At 40.7% G+C, this 20,280-nt stretch overlaps 1 protein-coding gene and 1 long non-coding RNA gene across 5 annotated transcripts in view; one reads left to right on the plus strand and one right to left on the minus strand.

Annotated features, from left to right (window-relative positions):
* The window catches only part of LOC110530474 (arf-GAP with GTPase, ANK repeat and PH domain-containing protein 3), a 276,915-nt gene that overhangs the window by 246,454 nt on the left and 10,181 nt on the right, over positions 1 to 20,280 (plus strand). For 2 of the 4 annotated variants that reach the window (XM_036986120.1, XM_036986117.1), the window contains exons 14-16: positions 5,855 to 6,009; positions 6,601 to 6,691; positions 6,855 to 7,077. In XM_036986120.1, coding sequence (XP_036842015.1) covers positions 5,855 to 6,009; positions 6,601 to 6,691; positions 6,855 to 7,077 — 469 coding nt within the window. The other 2 variants (XM_036986118.1, XM_036986119.1) reach the window with 2 other exon arrangements.
* On the minus strand, positions 12,264 to 14,781 carry LOC118965547. Its single transcript, XR_005052941.1, has 3 exons — positions 14,720 to 14,781; positions 13,986 to 14,111; positions 12,264 to 13,816 (listed from the first exon to the last, which is right to left on the minus strand). It is a non-coding gene; the product is annotated as an uncharacterized LOC118965547 (long non-coding RNA).

Here is a 20,280-nt window from a genome sequence, read left to right on the forward strand (position 1 = left end):
TAACTACTCCAAGTCTCAGAGCGATTGACATTTGAAACGCTATTCGCGGGCACCCCGCTAACTAGCTAGTCATTTCACATTGGTTACACCAGCCTAATCTCGGGAGTTGATAGGCTTGAAGTCATAAACAGCTGCTGGCAAACGCACGAAAGTGCTGTTTGAATGAATGCTTATGAGCCTGCTGCTGCCTACCATCGCTCAGTCAGACTGCTCTATCAAATCATAGATTTAGTTTTAACATGATAAAACACAGAAATACGAGCCTTAGGTCATTAATATGGCCGACTCCGGAAACTATCATCTCGAAAACAAGACGTTTATTCTTTCAGTGAAATACGTGGACAAAGATGTCTTGAAAATGTGGTCCAAAATAATCACCAACTACTCTGGTCTTGTACATTTGCATGAAACACAATATGCCTAATTATACCGTTGTAGTAAAATGTATGATATTGATGAACTCAATCAAACAAAATGGTGCTCCCAGTGTACTTCCCCAAATAAATGGTTGACCGTTCTGTATTTTCTCTAACGGGTGGCATCCATAAGTCTAAACATTCCTGTTAAATTGCATAACCTTCAATGTTATGTCATAATTACGTAAAATTCTGCCAAATTTGTTCGCAATGAGCCAGGCTGCCCAAACTGTTGCATATACACTGATTGCGTGCAATGAACGCAAGAGAAGTGAGACAATTTCACCTGGTTAATATTGCCTGCTAACCTGGATTTCTTTTAGCTAAATGTGTAGGTTTAAAAATATATACTTCTGTGTATTGATTTTAAGAAAGGCATTGATGTTTATGGTTGGGTACACATGGAGCAATGATACACACCACATCAATTATATGCAACGCAGGACACTAGATAAAGTAGTAATATCATCAACCATGTGTAGTTAACTGGCGATTATGATTGATTTTTTTTTAAAAAGATAAGTTTAATGCTAGCTAGCAACTTACCTTGGCTTACTGCATTCGCGTAACAGGCAGTCTCCTCGTGGAGTGCAATGTAATCAGGTGGTTAGAGTGTTCGACTAGTTAACTGTAAGGTTGCAAGATTGAATCCCCCGAGCTGACAAGGTAAAAAGATCTGTCGTTATGCCCCTGAACGAGGCAGTTAACCCACCCATCCTAGGCCTTCATTGAAATTAAGAATGTGTTCTTAACTGACTTGCCTAGTTAAATCAAGATTAAATAAAGGTGTAAAAAATAATAAAAAATTGGCCAAATCAGTGTCCAAAAATACAGATTTCCAATTGTAATAAACTTGAAATCGGCCATTCCGATTAATCGGTTGACCTCATCTCAACGCTGTGCGTTACAGGTGAAGAAATCTCCTCCCTCATGTGGTACCCTTCCTGCAGGCTCATCCTGACATGACCCTCCAGCATGATAATACCACCAACCATACTGCTCGTTCTGTGCGTGATTTCCTGCAAGACAGGAATGTCAGTGTTCTGCCATGGTCAGTGAAGAGCCCGGATCTCAATCCCATTGAGCAAGTCTGGGACCTGTTGCATCTTAGGGTGAGGGCTAGGGCCATTCCCCCCAGAAATGTCAGAGAACTTGCAGGTGCCTTGGTGGAAGAGCGGCGTAACATCTCACAGCAAGAACTTGCAAATCTGTTGCAGTCAATGAGGAGCTGCACTGCAGTACTTAATGCAGCTGGTGGCCACTGTTACTTTTGATTTTGACCCCCCTTTGCTCAGGGCACATTATTCAATTTATGTTAGTCACTTGTCTGTGGAACTTGTTCAGTTTGTCTGTTGAATCTTGTCATGTTCATACAAATATTTACATATGTTAAGTTTGCTGAAAATAAACGTGGTTGACAGTGAGAGGACATTTCTCTTTTTGATGATTTTATTGTGTATCATACTAAATGGAGTGTCCTGGATTTCTACCTCCAACTCAGTATGTTGAGGGTTAATATCCTCTGGAGTCCAGCAGAGGATTAGGAAATGGAGGTTTAACAACCCTATGCTAATGGTGGATGTTTATCTAAATACTTTTTTTTGTCACTGACTCCCTCCCTGGTCTGTACCGTGTCTCATTTCCCAAAGCTGTCCCTGGAGCCCAGAGGAGCTACGGTAATGGCTCCTCCGCTCCTCTGCTCCCAAACACCATCCACCACACGTTGGAGAAAAAGGAATTACAAGATTCTCATATGGGCGGCTCTATACACTACACACTGTCCACAGATACATTGTGTAATTGACAGTTTTTTCACTTGCCGTATCGCTAAGTGTAGTTTTGCTATTAGGTTGTGGCTCGAGTGTTGGTTTTGTGCGTCTTTGTTAGGTTGTTGTAGTTTGTGGGTGTGTGTGCGCGCGTGTGTGAGTGCGTGCCCCTGTTGTTCTTGTGCGTGCATGTGTGTCTATCTATGCGCGTCTGTGTTTGTGTCAGAGATGGAGAGCGTGTATTCTCTCCTCCTCTCTCCCTCTCTGAGTTTTGGTGTGGTGCGGTTCCCCCGGGGCCCGTGTGTGTCTCAGTAATGCCCTGCTCCTGATTGCTCTGATACAGGTTAGGAATAATGGCTTTAATGATGTGTAAAATGAGCAAGCAGTGCCTGTGACATTTACAGATGGCACCGCCTTGACCTGCACTTCCCAACTGCTGGTTAATTCACAGGAACGGAGAGCACTTCTTTAACTGACCGCCTTTTGCATGCGACCTACACAACACATCATACTGTACATACCATCATACATACAAAAAAATACCTTGGATGTCATGCCGCACCAACCACCTCCGTCTACAATATACTGTATCGTCCAAGTACTCTTAGCTGTCCATCAATTTTGATGATGATGCACACACGTGCACACACACACTCACACCTTTAAGCCTTGCTGAGACGGTCGATGAATCAATCTTTCAAGAGCGAGGTAGTGTGAGGCAGAATAGATGTGTCCCTCCCTGGCCCTGCCTTCCGGTGACAGCTCAGCTGGACTCAGCCCAAACCCCAGTGGTGCTAATCTGGTCCACCGTTCCCCACTTCTCCCAGTGGACCATCTGCTGTGGAGTGGAGGGACAGTCATTAGGAGTAGAGACAGCTCAGCATCAAACGTGGACCAATGATCTCTAAATATCTATGCTCAGAGGCCTGATCTCATTGTTTCAAAATATCTAACGATACCAATTAATGGCCATCTTAATTGACCAAATCTGCAGTTTATATTATTTATACATTTTATGTCATTGTTATTGTTTAAAAGCATCCAGGCTGATGAACCATGAACTTAAAAGCCCTCTAACAGTTGTATGATGCATGGTAAATTGTGGACAGGAGGACAGACATTGTAGAAGAAGATGCCTTCTCTCATCTCGTTTCACACCACCACACCACAGCCATTAGGCTCTCATTTATTTGTTGTGTTATATGTTAATTAAGGTAATCATCATATCTACCTCCTGATTCTCCACAGTAGCAGAGGTTCCCTCCTATTGGGTTTAGCTTATGTTGCTCCATGTCCACCCACTGCCCTGTCTCTGTACACATCTAATTGGAAATGACTTGTTGATTGTGTAGCTGCTGGATCAATTATATGATCAGATCACAGGGTTAATGCTAATTGCAGGTGTTAATGTGTGCTTGAATCCCCACATGCGTTCTTCTGTTAGCTGTGGGCTAAATGTACCCATTGGGTAACATCAGGAGCACTAGCTGTCTTAGTCATCATCATGGTAGCAGATGGCTTTGAAATAGCAACAATAATACCTCATTGTATTGTTCACTCCTAGTATAAATTGTCTTGGAGGAGGACATTTTGACCTTAATCGTTGTGCTAACATGGTACAGAATGACTTTGACTTTTCACAGAATGGAATTACCTCTCCAGTGAGGCTGTGACAGATCCTGCATTAAAAAGCAATATCAACAAACTCTATCAGCATATTATGATACTAATGTTGTCACTCTGATACTATGACGCTACCATAGATATATAATTATTAGAACTGATATTCCCGTTCACGTCAATGGGTAATAGGGGCTTTGCCTATTCTAGTATCTGGTTTGGTCAATGTTTTTGTCAGCTTGTTTGGCCTTTTATGTGCTCATCTCTTGCCTGTAGTGGTCTGTTCCACGCATGAAGAGCTAGATTTGTTTTCCCAAGTATCCTCATCAGTTTAAAAAAATCAGCCATTCATTGCTTTTTTAATCTCCATAATGAAAGTGTTTTAATGCCTCCAATTTATTGCCTGGCCAGTCAACGAAATAATTAGCTTTGTTCAGGTTTTTAGAAGCTGAATTCAGAAGTGTAACATCATTGGACTCTGAGGAAAACTAGGCTGCGTATCTAAATGCCATGCTTTTTTTCTAGATGGAAAGTGATGGGACATTTGAGGAGGAGAAAGGACACATTCATTACATAAAGGCTTCATGCATCAAAAATGACTGAATTTCTTCATTAAATTATAAACTTTTTGCCATTTGTTCTGTTTTCTTAACAAGTTATTCTTGATAGGTTAATCGGACCTTTTAACACAAAATATTTCAATAAAACAATATAAACCTCCTATAAACCTCCTATGATGTTAGACTACACCAGTGAGTGTCTTTTTAACATAACCCAACCCAGACTTCTAAACATACATTTTCCCTACCTCTACGTTTAAATAAGACACTCTGAGGTATTTATTGATTCTGTGACATGTAGTTGATGTCTCAAACTAAATCAGGTAATTGAAGTTGGTGTTGAGCTAATTGGATTATAGTTTTCCCCCTGAAGAGGAGACCCTCCGCTAGAGAATTGGGATTGATTTAGTCTCCATACGCCGATCCAAATCAGCTAAATCGGGTGCTGTATAGACCGAGGGACCAATGAGTACACGCCCCCCAACCTCTAAATGTCCAGTGCCTACAAAATAAAAGCTCAGTATTGTGTCCCTCCCAACCCCAGCACACACAACCTCTGCTTTTACCGATTTGGAATCACATGTTCCTAAATTCTGACCTGTTTTATACTAGACTGGTTTGCCTCCGTTTAGTACATCAAATCTTGGTGTGCAAAGAGAGGGCTGATGAGAGATGTGTTGGAGGAGCCCACATTGTGACTAGTCTCCTCTCCAATCTCCGACTGGAGGCAGGGAAACATGTTTTATGCAAATGAGCCTGCTATATTTGCTTGGCCCTAATTAGGTAATTACAAATCATTTGTCTATGAGATCAAGCATGTGCCGAGGACTAGAAGATTTACATCAGTCAGTTTCAACTGTATTATCATCATCTTAATGAATTACTTGTGAACGGAGGAGGCATTATGACATGTGTTATAGCATATGTTTTTCAAAGCCCTTGCCCAGGCAGATGACAGGTGACATTTCCATGAAATGTATTACAAATGAATTACAATACCTGCAGCCATTTTACAATGTGTAAGGCCTAATCAGAGTAAAGAAGAAACGGTTTCTTATTGAAAATTTAAACAACAGAAAAATAGATGGATGGAAATCGGGAATAGAAATAGACCAGTAGAATGGATACAAAGGGGTATTTTGAATAAACTGTGTTGGAGTCTGTTGTTTTGAATTCATAGTGATGGCCATGATTTTCAAGTGTACACAATCAGTATCGAGTAGCTACTGTAAGGGTACCCTGATACTGGTTCCAGTGAGTATCACTACAATAAGTTGCTTGGATAAAAGTGTCTGCTAAATTGCATTTATTATATTTATTATTAGGCAGTTTTTATAGACGGCAAACGATCAATTACATAATAAATATTATACCTTTGTCCAACAATAGCCAAGCTGTTTCGATAATGAAAGTAATTTTAATTAAATTTCCTCTGTAATTGATTTTAAATGGCCATATTTCACCATGTCCGTGTGATTGTTTTGTTTTCCAGAGTCTGAGGAGTCGTTTGAGTTCACCATTGTGTCTCTGACGGGCCAGATGTGGTACTTCGAAGCGTCTACATTTGAGGAGAGAGAGCTGTGGGTCACAGCCATTGAGAGCCAGATTTTTGCCAGCCTGCAGTCCTGTGAGAGCATGAAGAACAAGGTGGGCATGAGAGACAGTGAGGAAGGAGACCGTGGGTCTGTCCGGTCATGATTAGTTTAGACCCAAGGGTTTTCCACGACCACGTTACTTGACCAGGAAAGACTCTGGTTGCTAATGTGTGAATGCAAAATTCTCTCTCGGTTCTTCTCCTCTCTCTCCCCCGTCACCCCCTCCCTCTCTCTGAGCTGCCATGTGTTGGGCTGTGTGTCAGACAGGTGCAGTGCAGTGTGGGGGAGCTCTTATTACAGCTGACAGACTTCAGAGATGGGAACACGGCCTGTGTCAGAACACAGGGGAGGAATCGCAACGCAACACTGACTCATTTTCATATAATACTTTGTCTGTGCTCTCTCTCTCCCTCTCTACCCCCTCTCTTTCTTCTCTCCACCCCTCTCTCTTTCTCTCTCTCTCTCTCTCTTTTTGCCTCCCTGTCTTTCATTCAATGCCTCCAGTCCTCCCTCCTCTCTTCCCTTCTGTTGTTTGTGATGTGTATCTTTCTGAAATCCTGTCTCCTCTATTCTCTCACTGTAAAGTCATGATGCCTCTCACAGATTCCCTTCTCACCTCTCTCTCACCTCTGCTGTCCTACAGTCCCGGTTAGGCAGCCAAAGTGACGCGGCATCCATTCAGTCCATAAGGAACGTGAGAGGGAACAGCTTCTGTGTGGACTGTGATACAGCCAGTGAGTACAGTACCTTGTCAACATCATCAGAGCTATATGTCAATGATTCCCAAGACGTTAAGTGCCAGGTACTGTACACTACGTGACAAAGAGAGCACAGATGATAAGCAGACTTGGATGTTTTGACTTGGAAGTCTCTATTTTTCTCCTCCTCCTCTCCCAGACCCTGACTGGGCCAGTCTGAACCTGGGGGCTCTGATCTGTATAGAGTGCTCAGGGATCCACAGGAACCTGGGGACCCACCTGTCGAGGGTGAGGTCTCTGGACCTGGATGACTGGCCTGTGGAGCTCAGCATGGTGCTGATGGCTATAGGCAACACCATGGCCAACAGTGTCTGGGAGGGTTCCCTGGAGGGGTACACCAAGGTGGGCGCTGACAGCACCAGGTCAGTACCCCACATCTGTCTGTTTGGTGTGGGTTTCTTTGTGTCTGTACTGTCTGTCTGTCTACCGGTCTACAGGTCTATTCATCTGTCTTTTGGTTTACTGGTTTACCCCTCATATGTCTCTCTCTCTCTCTACATTAATAATGGTAAGTGTGTGTGTGTGACATCACTTTGCACATACCTGCTAAATGCCTCTGACCAGCACCAAGTAAACCAAGGTCTGGTCCCCTCTTCTCTCTCCCCAATGAGGGTTGTTTGTCTCTGGGTGACAGTTGAGGCCCAGCATGTCTCTCTGACTAATGACCCTGTGTGTGGATGAGCAGGTAATTAAGGAGCCCATTATGGTGTTAGAGCCCACCCCAGGGGCCGAGCCCCAGGACCCATCAGGGGCCTGTCACATATCCATCAAACAGGGCCCGGCTGCCATCACTCTCTCTGTCCCACTATAGAAGAATGGTCTGTAGTGTCTATACTGTTTCTGACCTACATTAAGAGAAGATGTAAAGATATACTACTCAAGTGCTAAATGGCTTGGTTTTTCATATTTTGGTCACTTTGTTACCATTTATTGTATTGGAGTCACTAACATTGAATAGTAATTTTAAACAACTGATTGTCAGAAGAAAACAGCATTTCTTATTATCTCATGGGTAATCGTTGATCAATGATTATTAAAATGCCGATATCTATTTGTTGGCAGAGAACTGGACAAAAGAGGAATAATTGTTTTCTCAGGATTCCATTACCTTAGCCCTGCTCCTCTAATACCACAAAGCATCTGTTGTGCAAATATAGGAGACAAAAAGGTGAATGAATACATTATCTCCAATCTGATCCCCACCATATAAATCTTACTTTGTTGTCTCGTCTATAGAGATTGAACATTAAGATTAAACTTCAAGATTGTTCTATCTCTATGGTCTCATCATCATCATCTTCCCTTGGACTTGAAGTGGTTCTGATGTTAACTGTGTCACCGTGGTGACATGGTGCAGCTTTGTGATGGAACCCAGGCAGCTGGTGTAGCGTTCCCACCCCACCTCCTACTAAACATTAGTGACACGTAATTTAAACGACTCAGTAACTAGGCTACCTGAAGCTACCTGCCTCACATCTGATTGAATGTCTCCTGCAACACTAGTTCTGCCGGCTCGCTCCTCAGCTTTTTAAAAATTTTACTTAAAAGCCGTTCATCCACACGATTGGTTTAGCTTTTTAGAAATTCTTATGTGAAAGTAGAATGTACAGATTTGCATTATAGTCAGGTTTATGTAGATATCAACACTTGTCAGTACTAATCAACATGTAGGCTAGTTTTGTGGTGGTGTTTGTATTGGTTTGTATCTTTTGAAGGACTAATACATTTAGTATTTTTTTTATCAGACTTCTCCAGTGTCATCAATGGCTTTCAGATGTAGTTTAAATGTATCACCCAATAATTTCATGAATAAAATGTATTTATTTGTATGCCATAAATGACGTGTGTGTACATCAATAGATTATGATGACATACATTTCTCTCAAGAAATGCAGCGCTGGGATCTTTCTCCAGTCAGCATATTGGAGGGGAGTTGTTCCTTTAATTAGTGTCTGCCGGTCGGCATGATCTCCACGTCACCTCTAATTGTCTGGCATGCACGTGAGAGAACGCACGCAGGCAGGCAGGCAGACAGGCAGACAGACAGACAGACTTACAGGCAGACAGACTTACAGGCAGACAGACTTACAGGCAGACAGACTTACAGGCAGACAGACTTACAGGCAGACAGACTTACAGGCAGACAGACTTACAGGCAGACAGACTTACAGGCAGACAGACTTACAGGCAGACAGACTTACAGGCAGACAGACTTACAGACAGACAGACTTACAGACAGACAGACTTACAGGCAGACAGACTTACAGGCAGACAGACTTACAGGCAGACAGACTTACAGGCAGACAGACTTACAGGCAGACAGACTTACAGACAGACAGACTTACAGACAGACAGACTTACAGACAGACAGACTTACAGACAGACAGACTTACAGACAGGCAGACAGACTTACAGGCAGACAGGCAGGCAGGCAGACAGACAGACAGACTTACAGACAGGGAATCCACCATACACACACCTCCCTCACCCCTCCTCCCCTGTGTCTCATTTGGGGAGGAAGATGTCCGGGAGCGTGAACGGATGTGGAAGGCTATCCCTCACCGGCGCTGGCTACTTTACTGTCACCCCTCTGTAGGTTGGAGCGCCATGCGGGGCCCTTGGCCATGGCCAGGTAATAGCTCTGCTCTGACGACCAGAGGAGAGGAGAGAGAGAGAGAGGAGACGTGCCCTCCTCCTCCTTCACTTTGGTTCAGAAATAATTTGCCGCTCCCACATGCTGCCTGCAGGGGCTGTGTGGTAATACAAATGAATCACATCACTAACCCCTCGAAACCTGCGCACTCATTTTAACTCCCTCCTTCTCGAACGGACACAAGTGTCTGGGAGAATGGATGCAGCATCACTCGTTCTCATCCCTCTTTCTCATCCCTTGTTCTCAGCTGTTTTTAGAATTACGACCCCAGTGTGGATTGCAGAAAGGCTGTAGTTTAGCCTTCTTTTGGATCAAGCTAAGCCATAATGATCCTCTTTCCCCCCGGAACCCCAAAGTTCCCAGACCGCAGAGCCTGTCCGGATACTCACAGGTTAGGGGTGCGGCAGCATCAACCGGCAAGCGGCCACACTCAAACTCTCCAAAGAGGCTTTAGAATAGCTGGCCTTGCCAGGAGCTCTGGTGGAGGTGGGGTAATTAATTTAGACAAATGAATGAGCGGAGCGGGGGTCTCCCATCCAGTCCAGCACGGTGCCAGGGCTGTCTCTCCAAATGAAACCCACAGGTCACTGATTAGCCTCTCCCGCCGGGGAAAGGATTCACCACTAATTACCCAACATGCCACTGTGTTTTAGCACCAGCAAGGTAGATGGAGGAAATTAACTAATATAGGGCCAACTGAAGTAGATTGTTGTAGCAAGCGATTTATATAATTTAACTCTTACAAAATGCCATATAAATGAAAGAAAATAATAAAGTATTATTTCTACAACAGATATACACTTTGGCATTTCGTCTCAATACATCTGCTTCAAGGAAGAATAATTTGTGTGAGCTGGACTGGATTGAATGAGAATAATTTTGCCAAGCAATGGTGTTTGTTGTGCGTGAATGGGTGCATGTGTGGTGTACGTGTCGTTGTCCCAGAGTTTTGTTGGAGAGGACAGGGGCAGTAGGGGTTAACAGCGAGAGCGTTTAAGGGTGTTAGTCTTCGCTGGCACAAAAACACAGCCACTCCATCATAGGGACGGTGTCAACCTCATTAATGTCACAATATATTCAACTCATCCTGCCCTGCCTGCCTCTAGCCCACGGCTAACAGATGCTCCTCTACTGGCCTCTCAAAGAACGACTGGCCAAACCACTCAACCAGACTGCTCAACCCCAAAAAAACAGCAGTTTCATTCTAGAACCATACTATAGAACCATCATCTCTGAGCCAACATTATATATGCATGAGTGAAGAAGTATGGATTTTATCCTAGAGAGTTAGATTCTAGATCATGGTTCTTATGTAGTTGTTATTCTTAATTGAGAACAGTGTTTGACTTAGACTGAAATAGGTGCCGGTACTCATTTCTGAGCCACTACTGTTTATATTTAGATTCAGGAGCAATACTTTTGAGCTAATATTCTATAAGAGGAATAGGAACTCAAGCAGTAGAATATTTGAGGTGCTGGTACTCCGCTCCGGTGAGCTCCTGCCCAAGTCAAATCAAATAAATCAAATGAAATGTTATTGGTCACATACACGTGTTTAGCAAATGTTATAGTGAGTGTAGCAAAATGTTTGTGCTTATGTCTCCGACAGTGCAGTAATGTCTAACGGTTTCACAACATACACCCAAAATACACGTAAATCTAAGTAAGGAATGGATTCAGAATATACATATATGTCAGAGCAGCATTGGTCTAAAATACAGTGGCATAGTATAGAATACAGTATAAACATATGAGATGGGTGATGCAATATTTACACACAATTAAAGTGACTAAGTATGAGATGGGTAAAGCCAGATACAGGACATTATTTAAGTGGCTAGTGTTTCATTTCCTTAAAGTGGCCAATGATTCCTAATCTATGTCTATAGGCAGTAGCCTCTGATGTGCTGGAGATGGCTGTTTAACAGTCAGTGGTGTAGTACAGAATACAATACAGCATATACATATGAAATAGGTGATGCAGTATGTAAACACGATTTAAAAGTGACTAAGATACTGTAGAATAGTGTGGAGTCCAGTTTATACATATGAGATGAGTAATGATAGATACAGAAACATTATTATAGTGGCTAGTGATCCATTTCTAAAACTGGTCAGTGACTTCTAATCTATGTCTATAGGCAGCCGCCTCTGATGTGCTAGTGATGGCTGTTTAGCAGTCTGATGGCCTTGAGATAGTTTCAAAAGAAGTAAAAAGATGTCAAGCACTGATTGAGGATAACATCTAAGCTGTACCCCTGTTGTTGACTGTAGGGAGTCTTATTTAGGAGTTTTACTGTTGACATTTACTGGGTTGTTCTCTCATTTCTCACCCCTAGCAACCTTTGAAGCTCTGGGGCCCTGCTTTCTGTCCGTTGTGGGTGATTTTGTTTTTTCTCTCTTTTATTTTCCTCACTTTCTGTCCCCTTCCCCCAGCTTTCTCTATCTTTCTCTCTCAATTCAATTCAAAGGGCTTTCTTTATTGGCATGGGAAACATGTTTAAATTGTCAAAGTAAGTGGAATAGATAATTAACAATCAAACATTAACAGTAAACATTACACTCCCAAATTTTTCAGAAGAATAGAGACATTTCAAATGTTATATTATGGCTATGTACACGCTATGAAATTGAATACAATTATACTCTACAAAAGATAACATTTGGTCCCAGTCTAAATAGAGTAAAAATTACTCTTGTTGCAGAGTTCAATTTTCAGAGTTATTTCTACTCTATTCAGTGTTTATATTTAACTCTACAAACCGTAATTTACTCTATTTTGCTTAAAATGAAAACTCTGCCAATTCACTCAATATATAATTTCATATTATCAGTCAAGAGTGGCATTTGTACAACTAAACTTAAGGTCAATAAATCAGAAGTCAGTATTTAACAAGGCACTTTATTCTTAAATGTAAGGCATTTGCAATACATCAAAATACTGATGATCATAAAATAGAATTGTGGACAGAAATGAAAGGTTGGCATCTGTCCCCACTTTATTAAAAGTAAATAAAAAAGCCAATATTGCAATACAATACATCTTGGTTTTAAAGAGCTTACTGTGCAGTTTTTAGAATCACAGGAAACCGTATGGGACAATAAACAAACTTGAATTATCACAACTGTAAGACATCTGTATATCAAATGCTTTGTGACAGAAAAGCTCTTTAACATCCACTACATAAGGTCCCTCTGTTGTACACCCAACTCTATCTGCATTAAAATGTTCATCAAGACATATTGTTTGTAGAGCGTTGGACTAGTAACCAAAAGGTTACAAGATCGAATCCCCGAGCTGACAAGGTAAAAATCTGTCGTTCTGCCCTGAACAAGGCAGTTAACCCACTGTTCCTAGGCTGTCATTGAGAATAAGAATTTGTTCTTAACTGACTTGCCTAGTTAAATAAAGGTAAAATAAACAAGTCGCAAAGTTTTCTTGAACTGGAATCCGTCTGCATCATCTCCTTTATATTAACTGCAATGTTTTCAAAATTGGGATGCAAACAAATTTATCAGTAACAACAATCTGATCATAGCCTCCAGTAGTCTGATTATGTTGTGTATCAAATCTAGTACCAAGAACGTATTCAACTGGTCTAACCTTCACCACTTTTCTGTAAAATACTGCCTTCTCTTACTTTCAGAATTTAATACAACAAAGGATTTTCATTTTTTTCAAAACACTGATCAATTTTGCTCTCAATGTCCCTTTTAATAGGCTCCTGTATAGACAGACACTTCTTCACAGAATCAACTATCTCTTCCATGGAAGAAGGGGAACTTGATGGCAAGTCATCAAAATGACTTCCTGCTACATATTCAGCTGTAGAGGGGCCTTCACCATGATCAGAACAAGGTTCATGTGCTTTATAAAGATGCTTTCTGAACCCAGAAAAAGTGACATAAACTTGTGAACAACCATCTTGACCACATTTAAGACCAAGTGTCTTTCCAGGACAATATCCGTGGACCAACTTCAGGTGTTTTGTCAAGGAATTAGCATTTGCCTGGGGGCTTTTGCAAGCAAAACACAACATTTTAGATGAATGATATGAAGAAGTTTCTGTGTGAAATGAAAAAGGTTATTTCCTATGCTGCGTTTTAACCGTTTGCAACTTCAAAACTTTTAGTAACTCAATGCAGCATCTGAGACCTCAACTCTGCAACCCTAAGATTAACCTTAGTGGTATCAACATCAATTTCATAAATTGTGGTTTGCAAGAAGTTGTACACATTTACCAGATCCTGGTTGTATGAGGTACCGAATACAAAATGAGCTTTGAAAAGCTCATCAAAACAGGCAAGAATGTCTGGTGAGTTACAAGGTGTTTCTCAATCACAATGAAGTACTTGTGAATCACACTCCTCTGGGTCCCCACAGCAAGCAGATAGGGTTGAAGGCTTTCAATGATTCTCTCCAGATGCCCCTGGATGCTGGTCCCAGTCTGTGACAGAAGAACTTCATTAGTGTGCTATTAAAATGAGTCGCTGTTCGCAAACAGTTTGGGAAAATGTCAATTACAGCTACACATGATCTTACCATGATTTGTCCCTAATCTTAAAAGTAGTTAATAGGATTAGGAATGGGAACAGAACAGTCAACTGTAACCTCACCTAGATAAACTTCACAATGTGGTCACTGGCGTGTCTGGCTGAGATTTTTGCTTGTCTCTTGCGGCCATGAAGTGACTGTGGCAGAAGGTGGACAAGGACCAAAATGGATGACGTCACTGTCCCATCCTGAAAGTACACATTTTCACTGAAAGTTATGTCGTGTCTTTGGCTATGCCGGATTAATTGCTATGGCATGCTATTCTATAAAACAATTTATCCGTAATTAATATCACCTGATTGAGCTAATCATGTAAATGTAATTAACCAGAGAGTTGGGCTCCACAAAATAATATTTATAGAGCTGTTATCTTCCGAATAAACTCTTAAAGATTAGTCATTATTTTACATCCATAGCAGTCAACATTAATCATCATCTTACTTCAGTCTCATACTCTGAAAGTTGTAAATTCTTGGTTATCTGCAAAAATCTTGGCTAACAAGTTGAATCAGCAATACACAATTGGGTTTAATTATTTATTTACAAAATACCTAACTAATCACACAGAATAACATATACAAATAATTAATTATACCAGGATAATTCTTTACGTCATAGGAAAAGTCCCTAGTGGGCGGAACAGATATGACAGCTTGTTACACAAAGGAAAAGGGGCGGGTTTGAGTGAAAGAGCGGGAGACTGGAACAGAGGAGAAGCTGTGCTATCGTAAATACAGTATCTTATGCATTCTAAATTACCGCCCATTTGGAAAAGGAAAATGCAATAAATATTCACTCTGAGCTGCTCTTCAGTAGGTTGGTGGTAGATGGAAGACCGTGTTGCCAAACCAAGTCCTTTGTCCTTTGAAGAATGTCTCTGGTGGTCACTTGGATAAGTTCTAGTAACGTCGTTGTGTGGTAGATGGGATACTCTTTCTGTTCCTTCCTAACCTGCATTTGCAGCTGCAGTTGCTAACTCAACGGCTAGGAGGTATCACTTCTGTAGTGAATAAGAGTTCAAAGTTCATACCATTCGCAACCAAAGCTCATGCTGATTTTGGCTTCGTTCTGCAGTTTTTATCTGAACCATTCTGACATGGGATCGTCACCCTCACATCCGCGGAACAGCAAGTTATGTTGTAGTCAAGAGCTTATATAGGAAGGAAGAGGGGTGTGTGTGAAAAGTTTACAACCTCTGTCTCTTCACGTGGGCGGGCCACTGAGTGAGCAGCCCTAACTTATGACAACCCACATCTCACATTTTAGAAGCTAAAATCACATTTCATCCCATCACAAATAGTTTCATATTCAAACATTTAAATTGAACAACAATTCCATGTGAATCTGATAACTCTGATGTATAGACTTTCCACTGTGGAGTTTATGTCATCTTATCATTGATGAGAATGTCTCAGATGACAACCGAACTGACATCATATTCATTAGGTACCACAGCATATGTTCAATTGTTCGGATTACCAGAATATAGTTCATTTCCCCCCACATACTGATGTTCCCAGAATCTCTATGTTAACCAAGTTTTTTTTAAATGTAACCTCAATAGGTTCGTGAAGAGAGAAGGGGGGAAGAGGTATTTATGACAGTCATAAACCTATCCCCCAGGCCAACGTCATGACAGTTACATCATTCCATTTCAGAAATAATGCTCCCTTCCATTAGTGTAATCATTTTATTCCAGCATACCATTTTCCACTCCTTTTGTGGATTCAGCATATTGAACCAGGTCTTGCAGGTTGCCTGTCTGTGTGAAGCCACAGCTTTGGTCAATGACTTTCTGCTTGTAGAGAGTAGGCCACTTCTCAAGGAACTTTGCAGATGTTGCGTCACCAAACATCAGACTAAATTCTTGCTCAATCTGCAGACAAGATGGAATAAGTCAAAACAGAACAGTAAACATTATGGTGTGGCACTATCATCATGTAATTGATAAGGGAATTTATATGTTTAAGGTAATGACTAAAGAATTCCACCCTGAAACGTATTTATTAGATTATGTAACATGTATAATGAATAATTAGACAAACGTAACTATTAGTAACTATTAGATTATGTAACGTATAACGAATTAGAATGATAAACTTCAGTCTAAAAGGTTTGGTTGAGACAAGTAGAAATGTGTGTGTGTGTGTGTGTGTGTGTGTGTGTGTGTGTGTGTGTGTGTGTGTAAGAAAACACAGAGAACAATTAAACTATGCATGACCTGACCTGGTTAGAACTCTGGGAAACTTACGACAGGAAAGGTAGTCCTGTCAAGGTCCCTCTAATCTCGGGGGGATGGAACTGCCAACTTGGTAGTGATAAACAGGAATGAGAACTGTGGGGAAAGATGCATCCCCCTACTGTTTGTGTGTCGGTATGTGCATATTAGTAGGTAGGGGGAGGGTGAGTTATAAAATTGCATGTCTTTGTATTATGGACTTTAGAACATTCTCGTGAATAACTTTACGGACCTTTTGCAAAAGCTGAGTCTTTGCCTAATTTGTATTAAACCCAGGGTCTTACAAACCTCGGGGATTGGTCAAAGCTTAAATAATTGTTAGTTATCATCATTGGGATTGTAAATTCTCGTGACAGTAATATATCACAGTCCTAATCAGACTGTTGTAAAACAGAAAACAATTGATCCATGGATGCAGTTATGTCACCAGATGAAAAGTAGGATTTATTTGACTCAGAAACAGAATTTATACTAAGAAATACTAAAAGGGTAAGAGACTAAGAAACACTTGCTTATACAGATGTTCACATACAATTATTCTCTGGTCATGTGTCATGAATGAGACTAACTCCAATCAAAATCACTTACACGTCAGTGACTGACGCACGGTCTTCTGTCGTCCCTCTGATGCTTCCCTTTGAACAAATTTCAGTCTCCCTGCTAGAGATCCACTCCCATCTTCTGCATTGTAATAATGCTCCTAAAGTAAAGTATAATTCAGTTTGAGTGAGCAGGTTAAAATATCTTCATGTTCATTTTTATCCTTAACTACAGATGCGCCCATAGATGAAGATTTGCTCATTCAACAGGTCTGACCCTCACAGTGCAGAACTTAACTGGGCTTTTATACCACCAGAGTTGAGCTTAGGAGAGACTGCAGAGATGGTGGGCATACAGACATGTTAACAGAACTTTAGTTTAAATAAAAACATCAAACAGTAAAACAACAATTTAAATATTGACATTCTGAAAAAAATTCAAGGTGTAAGAGTCCCAGAGAGTTAAAAAGGTTAGACTTCGGTTTTAATGTACTTACATACCAAACCTGCTCCTAGGATCGGCCAGGTATGGGAACAAGGCACTGATTCCCTTTGCATAGTCGTCTTTAACACGCCTTGAAGGACTTGCCCTAAACACACACACACTTTACTGTTTGAGTTCCAAACAAAAGTATTGATGTGTAAATCACAACTTCTGCTAAAAAAATGTGTTAGGTGGTAAGGTATGTAATGAGTATATGACATATACCCATGTTCACTTGTCATTTCTGCAACCAATATCTTGACCATATCGCGTCTTCTGCTATCTGTTAGGCTTTTTGTCCGAGCATACTCATTCATGATCCTCTCTCCTCCAGGTTTGTTCTTCAGAATGTCTTCAATCGTCTAAGTCGGATTCATTTAAAAAGGAACACGCTAACACTTTTAAAACGGCAATGAAATAGCAAGTATAATTAAACACACCATGATCACCCTTTCACAACTTTCACTGATGTAATTTGTCACTCAATCTTCAAGTTTGGCATTTGTTTAAACTGGAAATGTTCAGTACTTACATGAGATAGATGATTATCCTTTCTTTCTTGTAGCAGGACGCTGCTGCAATATAATCGGTTATCGGAGTCCCCCTCATTGTCTCCACTGTATTTTGATAAGGAACTGCTTGCAGTGGAGCTCAACGAATCTAGCAATCATGTTAACATTTAACTGGTGTGATTAACACTGTAATTATAACACAAATTAGGTGGAAACATCCATTATTATGATTAGAGGACTTTTGTTAATGACAAGGGAATGCAAAAATGTTACATTTTGAATTGTTTAGGCCCACTACTGTTCTAAAAGGGGTGAGCACAGAAACAAATATCATTTTAAAATATCAAAATGAGAAAAGACATCAGCAGATATATCTGCTTCTCTCACATATTCAGAACATGTGTTAGGCTAGCCAGAACTGTATGGATGACTGTGAAGCTCTAAGCTAATAAGCAAGTCACCATCAGGATTTGGGTCTTTGGGGTAAACAAACCTCCAGCACACCAAGGTCTTGTTTCTTTAGAAGAAACTCAAACACTTCCTCATCAACTTCAGTCTTCGATTCCTCATAGACTTTTAAGTCCAAGTTTGGAATGTCTAATTTATTGGCAACTGTGAAGACGAAATAAGATTGCCTTATTGATTAAATATGTTTGTGTATTTTTAGAGAAACCAGAACAGAAGACAGAAATCAAGAGGTCATCTTTACTTCAACATCATAACCCTCAAAACTGACTTAGTACTCCTTTCCACATCAATTCCAATTAAATGCAGTCTACAGGCTGTCTACTACTGCCACGTACTGAATTATTATATCAGTAGTATTATAGCAATACACCACAGATAGCTATCAACACTGAGATTGTAGCGGCATACAAATGTTAGTATCACTTATTTTTTAAAACCATTAATGACTGGCAAAGACAATGAGCGCAACTACAGATGAGCATAATAAGACAACTCCCAAAACATAAACCAATCTTTGACTGATCTGTGATTTGGGGAGGCGCAAGTTTCCTTTGTATTCATTATCAGCAAGGAAATCAGCAATCAGTTTGACAGTAAATATAAAGTAAGTATATTTAAAGTGTGTCGGTATAAGTGTGTTGTTCCATATGATATTGTGTGAAATGTGAAACTTTTCACTCACCACAATCCAAAAAGTATTTGAAGGTCAGTTGCCCCTCATAGCGAATGTACTTTTGACAATCCCTGTACTTCACGCGTGCAGCCTGCATCCTTGATGAAAAGAACAAGTTTATTTAAATTGCATAAACACACATTTGCACAAATTACAAAAGAGCAGTGCTCTGTTTAGAGTAAGACACGTCGCTAAATACTACTAACAGCTCTCTTTTCAGAGTAAAACGCACGTGTTGCACCGACCAAACTGCTCTAAATCTGTCCCAACAGCTCTGTTCAGAGTAAAATGCTTGTGTCTGTTCAGAGTAAAATGCACATGTCGCACTGACCAAACTGCAGGAAAAAAATGTCAACCGGTAACAGCTCTAAAGTTCAGAGTAAAACACACTTGTCACACTGACCAAACTGCTCTAAAACTGTCCATCAGCTCTGTTCAGGGTAAAATGCACGTGTCACACCGACCAAACTGCAGCTAAAAACTGTCTAATAGCTCTAAACTTGAGTGAAACACACATGTAGCACAGACCAACTGCCGCTAACTGTCTGCTAGCAGCTTGCTTTTCAGAGTAAAACACATGTTGCACTGACTAACCTGCTGGCAGTAGTCAGTAAAGTCCGCTAGCTACTGATAATAGCTAATACCGCTCTGTTGAAAATGTAAAACAGGTTATGCAGTGATCCATCGGGCATACATACTGTCCATGAACCAATAAAAGTGGTATAACTTAATGTTACTGTAGCTAGCTAGCTAATTAGCTCTAGCTAGATGCTCACATTAGCATCTGACTATGCAAATCGTGCAGTAACAGTAAGCCTACACTACAATGCTAGCTAGCTGTAATGTTGTGCAACAGTTTTAATTTGCACATAAAGTTAACCAATAACAGTGAACTTACCTGGAATTCTAATTAAGTATAGAAATTCTGTGGTTCTGTGAATGACTTCTGATGGTCGGCGGATCCTCGCTCTCGATCTGTCTACTCTTTCCATTCGCGAGCCACTTGCAAATGGACAATGGCGGCAAAATCTAAATTTAACCAACATTAGTGATTGTGGTCATGCTGTTTTACTCCAATAGAATTTAATCTGTATTTTTGCTCCCACTCTAGCGGCCGCTGGTAATAATTACACTCTAATTATTAAATTATTTAATTTGACTACTTGAGAGGAAAATAATTGTAACTTTTAACTTTTACTGTGTACAGACAGTATTTTAGCCATGTGCAAATACAATGCCCTCTGTAGTTATTGGGACACTGAGGCATTTTTTCTGCATCACATTCAACTACATAGAGGTCCTCGATCAATCATTTAAACTGCCTGAGTGGCACCAGCACATGTAACTGCACTGAACTCTGCAGATTGTTCCACAAATTACAGGCCAAAAAAACTAAACGCAGATATTATGTGTATTGAAGTAGTTAAAAGTTACATATTTGG

This window comes from Oncorhynchus mykiss, chromosome 8 (genome assembly GCF_013265735.2).
Source record: "Oncorhynchus mykiss isolate Arlee chromosome 8, USDA_OmykA_1.1, whole genome shotgun sequence".
NCBI classification, from domain to species: Eukaryota; Metazoa; Chordata; class Actinopteri; order Salmoniformes; family Salmonidae; genus Oncorhynchus; species Oncorhynchus mykiss.